At 32.5% G+C, this 6,282-nt stretch overlaps 2 protein-coding genes across 6 annotated transcripts in view; one reads left to right on the top strand and one right to left on the bottom strand.

The window, feature by feature from the left end:
• Window positions 1–6,282, top strand: part of LOC108748345 (segmentation protein cap'n'collar) — a 114,217-nt gene that overhangs the window by 80,387 nt on the left and 27,548 nt on the right. For all 3 annotated transcript variants that reach the window (XM_018486437.1, XM_018486438.1, XM_018486439.1), the window contains exons 6-7: window positions 190–424; window positions 841–1,065. In XM_018486437.1, the coding sequence (XP_018341939.1) occupies window positions 190–424; window positions 841–1,065 (460 nt within the window). The remainder of the gene's footprint in view (window positions 1–189; window positions 425–840; window positions 1,066–6,282) is intronic.
• LOC108748346 (ATP-dependent RNA helicase vasa) overlaps window positions 2,308–6,282 on the bottom strand; it is a 4,627-nt gene continuing 652 nt past the window's right edge. The window contains exons 2-5 of one of the 3 annotated variants that reach the window (XM_018486443.1): window positions 4,878–4,949; window positions 4,233–4,792; window positions 2,690–4,175; window positions 2,308–2,475 (exon numbers count right to left, since the gene is read on the bottom strand). In XM_018486443.1, the coding sequence (XP_018341945.1) occupies window positions 2,392–2,475; window positions 2,690–4,175; window positions 4,233–4,792; window positions 4,878–4,943 (2,196 nt within the window). In that variant the 5' untranslated portion in view covers window positions 4,944–4,949 and the 3' untranslated portion in view covers window positions 2,308–2,391. Of the gene's footprint in view, window positions 2,476–2,689; window positions 4,793–4,877; window positions 4,950–6,282 lie in introns of all 3 variants that reach the window. The other 2 variants (XM_018486442.1, XM_018486441.1) reach the window with 2 other exon arrangements.

Raw genomic sequence — 6,282 nt, 5'->3', positions numbered from 1 at the left:
ACATATAAAGCCTTCAAAGTTGCTTCGAAATTTTATTTTTGCAATATATATATGTTAAAATATATTCTGCCAGGTTTTAAAAATACTCAAATTATTAACGATTATTATTTAATCACATGAGACGCATTAAAATCATTCAGCTTTTATGAATACTGTAATTTTGAAAGAATCGAACTTTTTTATTTTCAGAGTCGCATGCCGTTCATGCGAGCGATGAGCATGGAACAGCGGTGGCAAGATCTTGCGTCTCTTTTATCCCTGCCAGGAGCACCGGATCACTTCGCACATCCAGCGCATCCTGGATATCCAGGACACGGTATAAGTCACAGCCATTACGAGGCGCAACGTAACGTATTGCTCCATAATCCTACCTTAGCGCCTCCGGTCGGGGATCTCAATTCAACGGGACCTTACCACAATGTGGGTGAGTATTGCCTAAAGTTGTACGAAGTTTTGTTCCCATTTTATGTTATATAATATATCTCTTTCTCTTTGATGTAACGAAATTTCGCAATATAAACTGAATTTGTATCATTGAGATAATTGAAGCTTGTATATCACGCAATATATGCATCAGAAACGTACGAAATCCAATCTTCAACTAAAATATTTTTATAAGTTATATTATATAATAACCTAATTCACAATTTTACGTTCATAATTCACTTTCAATTTAATCCACATTTAATAATTTTACATTTCTTATCCACGCACTCATATTCTTAAACACTTTCACTAATGATATCAATTTTTGTAAAAAAAAAAAGGGGAGGGAATGCAGTAAATTAAAGTACCATCTAAGAAATTTCATTGTCTGAACTAAGCTGCTCACTGTTACAGGTGGGTCGTCGAATTTGGGTTCAGCTGTGGCAACATCGATGAATTTGACAAACAGTAGTGAGCCAATGGGTGCAGAGAGTGGTGCAAGTTACAAGTCTGAACCTAACGATATAATGTATTATCATACCCCGACGACAGATTCCATCAACCAAACTACTGACGGATTTCTTTCGTCTCTACTCAATGATGAGGACTTGCACCTAATGGACATGGCCATGAACGACGGTAAGTGTTACCGCTTATGTTGTCATTGTTGTAAGTGTATATTCTTCTCCTAATATTAAACTCCTCTCACTCATTCATGTGTTAATAATTAACAAAATTTAAAGAATATACAGATATTTAAAAAAAAATGATAGAAAAGTACCAGTTTTAAGAATTTTCATAAAATCTCTTGATAACATTATGAGAAACTGTAGAAAATTGAAAATTAAAAAATTGATAATTTTTTGAAGATTTCTTAAACTCTTTTATGCATTAAAAATTTTTTTTATTGGTTAGATATATAATTTTCTAATCTGTATATAGTAAAAAATTAGACTGAATTTAAAAAAAGATTATTATTTTCTTAACATAACTTTCATTTGTGAACTCGCTTTATATACTATCCTTCCCATATGTATTTAGTTAATCCTAATTAATAATATATTAATTTCACTGTCATGTGTGAATGTGTTAGAATGTATTAAAGCTATAACTTATTATTGAAGAATTTATTCCAAAAACGCAAAAGTTTTTTTACAACCAAAAATTTTATTATAAAAGTATAAAACTGTATTAAATGTTATATTTATTATAACGTATAAAAACATAACATTAAGAAACAAAATAGAATATAAAATAAATCACAATCATGAAATATGAATAAATTTTCAATGTTTCGATAATCGTGTGGGAGATGTAGAATATATACTTTTTAGTTTATATTCTCATATCGCGCTATTAGTTTCAGGTAAACTTTTTAAAAATTGTTAACATTTTTTAAAGAGTGACGTTAAAGTAAGAAGTATGTGAAAACAATGGGAAAAAATCATTAATTATAGATTACATATTGTATATATTTTATGTAGTATATATTCCCCCACACGATTATTCATATTTTGAAATATAATACCACTAACAAGAATGATTCATCAGTGATACACTTTCAATGTCAAATCAAACTATTAAATCATTCTTAAATCTACAATCCAAAATTATAATTTTTTTGTTCAATAACCTACAATTTATACAATGTAAACAGTTAAATGTATGTGTAATCTAAAAAAAACCTTATGTAATTTAAAACTTTATTACTGGAAGTAACTATTAACTCTATATCCTGAGGTAGCAATATAAATTTAAATGCATCTTGCATTTTTTCTCATTGTTAAGGAACGCAGTAATAAAAGTATATCACATAATAAACTAAAGAAAAAAAGGAACAAAAACCAATTGTTACTTCTGCTAACAGCAGATAATGTTCCATAAAAGCTATTGTACTTTTTAAAATTAAAGAAAGCAAAGTAGTATTTTACACATTGTGTAAAATAAATATGAAGCTTCTAATCTCTACCATTCTTCTTCCGGTTCTGCTTGTATAGGAGGTGCATAACCAGCGTCTTCATACGTCTCATCACCATATGCATTCTTGTTCTGTACAGAGAAAAATTTATATTTATTTATACCATAGGTTTATGAATAATTTATATTATAGACTTAAAAGTTCTAGTATGATCAATTCTTCTCTGTTATTTATAAAATGACGTATAATATATAATTTTTACTATTCAATAGCAAGATATTAAAAATATAATAGAAATGAATTATCAACATGCGACGAACAAACTTAAATTGCAATATTACTTACGCCTCTAATATCTTCCCCGCCGAATCTCCTTCCCTTTCCTGGCATGAAGGTTCTACTCCCGCCACTGCCACCAGATTCTAACCAGTCAGGTACCGGTTGACCAGCTTGTTTCAAAATTTTCATCAAATCATCAGTGAGAGGCATATCAGTACTTGAATCAAAAAATGAAGTTGCTTTGCCGCGATTTCCAACCCGACCAGTTCGTCCGATTCTATGAACATATTCGTCAATCGTCTTTGGCAAATCAAAGTTAATTACATGCGAGACATTTTTAATATCCAAGCCTCGCGCGGCAACTGCCGTTGCCACCAAAATCAACATTTTTCCTCGTTTGAAATCGTATAGAGCTTCTTCTCGTTCTCTTTGTAATCTGTCACCATGTATACTGGTTGTTGGAAAATTGCTTTCCGACAAGAAGGCCGCGATAAAATCCGTGTGTCTTTTCTGTTCAACGAATACTAAAGTACCTTCTATATTTCCTAGTTGATGTTGTTTCTCTACCAATTCTTTCAGCAATTTTCGCTTTTCAGATTGACCAGATGCTTGATAAAAGTTCTGTTCTACATCAGCACAAGCACCACCGACAATCCCAACTGCGAGGAATAAATAATTTCGTAAAAATCTACCCGCGAGTTCTTGTATTTCATTTGGGAATGTAGCGGAAAACATAAGAGTCTGCCTTTCTTCTACAGGTGCCATTGTTTCGTGATCTATTAACTTTTCAATATCCGGCAAAAAACCCATATCAAGCATTCTGTCAGCTTCATCCAGTACAAGAAAACGTAAGGAAGAAAGTCGAATCTTGCCTCGTCCCATAAAATCTAACAGTCTACCTGGAGTTGCGACTAGAATATGGCAACCGTTAAGCACTCTATTTGATTGATGCACAACGGATGTTCCTCCGTAAGCAAGCTCGGCACGTATGATGGAACCTAAAGAAAATTTCTTGACTTGCTGATGAATCTGTGATGTAAGCTCGCGTGTAGGCGATATAATAATTACATGTGGTTCGCAGGAAGTGGACGTTTTAATTAAATCTTTTGGATCTTCCAATAGAGTGTGTAAGATAGGAACTACAAACGCCGCAGTTTTTCCTGAACCTGTTTGCGCGCAAGCCATCAAGTCCCGGCCGCTCATTATAATCGGAATGGCGTACTTTTGAACAGGAGTAGGTTTTGTATAACCTGACTTTTTGATATTTTCCAATAGGATAGTTCTGAGACCAGACTGATCGAAGGATTGTATTGGATGCGGTGCATTCTCACCGCTCACTTTTACTTCAATATCATCATATTTATTGAAGTTTATTCCCATTGTCACATCGTTTCCAAATAACGAATTTTCGTCATCAGGTTGCTCTGGAGGAATATAAATCTCTCTCTTCTTTTGTTCTTCTTTATCGTCACCTTCTTTGGACTCATCGCCGTTTCTTCTACGTCTCCTGTTTTCGCCATCATTATTATCGTCACCTCTGTTTCTACCGTAACTACCACCTCCTCTTCCACCTCTGTCATTATCATCGCCATCTCTGTTTCTACCATAACCACCACCTCTTCCACCTCTGTCATTATCATCGCCATTCCTGTTTCTACCGTAACCACCACCTCTTCCACCTCTATCATTATCACTGCCATCCCTGTTTCTGCCATAACCACCACCTTTTCCACCTCTATCATTATCATCGCCATCCCTGTTTCTGCTATAACCGCCACCTCTTCCAACCCTATTTTCATCTCTATCTCTCCTGGGTCTGTCTTTTCTATCATTCTGATAACTTCCGTTGAAGTCATTATTTTCACCATCATTATCATCCCTGTTTCGCCTACTATTGTTCCTATCCTTATTGCCTTGCCACCTACGATCATTGTCACTTCTGTTATTTCCATAACGCCTATCATTGTCTTGTCTGTCTCCAAATTTATTATTATTATCGCCATTATATCTATTATTTTCAGTATCTTCACTGTAGGTATTATTATCATAGTTTTCTTCATTTGTTTGTTTACTATTATAGGAGCCTCCTACATTGTAATCTGTGTCATTGTTATTGTACAGCATTGCGCCTCGGCCTTTACCACGGCAAGGAGCGCGTCCTTCTTCAAACTATTAAAACAAAATATCGATATTAATGATTACTTTATTGTTTTATTATTGATATTTAAAAAGATTTAAATGCATATATCCTTACAGAAGACATATTAACTGGTGCCTGACTAAAATCCAACGTGTCATCGATTCCCCACTGTTCTTCCATTTTTACCTGTAGAAAAAAAAAATTGCACGTTAAATACACGTATGACATATGTAGTTACATACTCAATAGAATAATAAATATTTAAATAATAAAATATATAATTAAATAGGAAATTTTTCTTTTTTACAATATAAATCATACTATAATAACAAATAACATTTAAAATTACAAGATGATAAAAGTTATCAAATTTAATAAAATAAATTTATGTATTTAATGATAAACGTATCATTAAATATATAAATTGTGAATAAACTGATAAGATGATTATTGTAACAGGAGCTAACAACAAAAAAATGTTATTCTTCATAGAATAAGCAATATAGATCATGGATATAATCCAAGACATTAACAATTGAAAATTCTGTTAAAATTCTACTCAATCAATAATTCACAAATATTAACATTATAAAAAATTACATACAATAAGAAGTCTGTTTTCTGTGGCTGACACTTTTGGAATTTAAAGTGAGATAGATATACGTTTGATATTCGTTTATAGCGAGAAAAAGAGTTCTAGAACAGTCTAATGTAGGAACAGAAAATAAACCCAAGATTGCAAGATGTGATACAAAATTTTATAAATAATTTTTTTCGAAATAACCAATAAAAAATATAATTTAGGCCCAGTTGCATCAATATCAACTTCTTTCCAATTCTAGAATTAAAAAGAGATGAGGAATAAATTGATCTTCGATTAAGAGTAAATCGTGAGTTGTAAAACTGGTGATAAGAGTTAGAAAAAGATGAAGAAGTTAAACCGAGATTAAAATTGATCTACATTAATAGAAATGGATGTGATCTCAAATATATTCTATTTCAATAATCTAAGATCCGTTCTTTTTAGCTAAATTTCTTGCACATTTTTCTCCTTTTCTCTCCACATTGGAGAAGAAAAGAGAAAAGATGTATCACAAGTTTAGCTAACAAGAACAAACCTATATATTTCATGCTAACAATACAGTTTCTCTTTCTAATAATAAACACATATATTTCATATTGGCTGCATTCGGAAAGCCGGGAAAACAACGATGCATTTTATCGTGATCATATCGACTCAACAGCACTGTTTTATTATCAACCGTCCACATGATTACACATTATATGCATCGTAATTATGTATGCGGTGATACACTGTCTTCTGATAATCGAAACCAGTTCTTTGTGTAAAGTAGATGCCGCTTGATAAAAAACACCTTGACTGTAATTCCAACAAAGCCTGAGAAAGCCGGTACGCGCGCTTTTTTTATTGATGAAATTCTGTTGGCAACAAACGTGTGTATAGAATTATTTGAAGGACTTTCGATGAACACACCCGTTCTTTCGTCAATTATTCTAC

Source organism: Trachymyrmex septentrionalis, unplaced genomic scaffold, assembly GCF_001594115.1.
Source record: "Trachymyrmex septentrionalis isolate Tsep2-gDNA-1 unplaced genomic scaffold, Tsep1.0 scaffold22, whole genome shotgun sequence".
In the NCBI taxonomy this organism is placed as follows: Eukaryota; Metazoa; Arthropoda; class Insecta; order Hymenoptera; family Formicidae; genus Trachymyrmex; species Trachymyrmex septentrionalis.
This window is presented reverse-complemented; position numbering and strand designations above follow the sequence as displayed.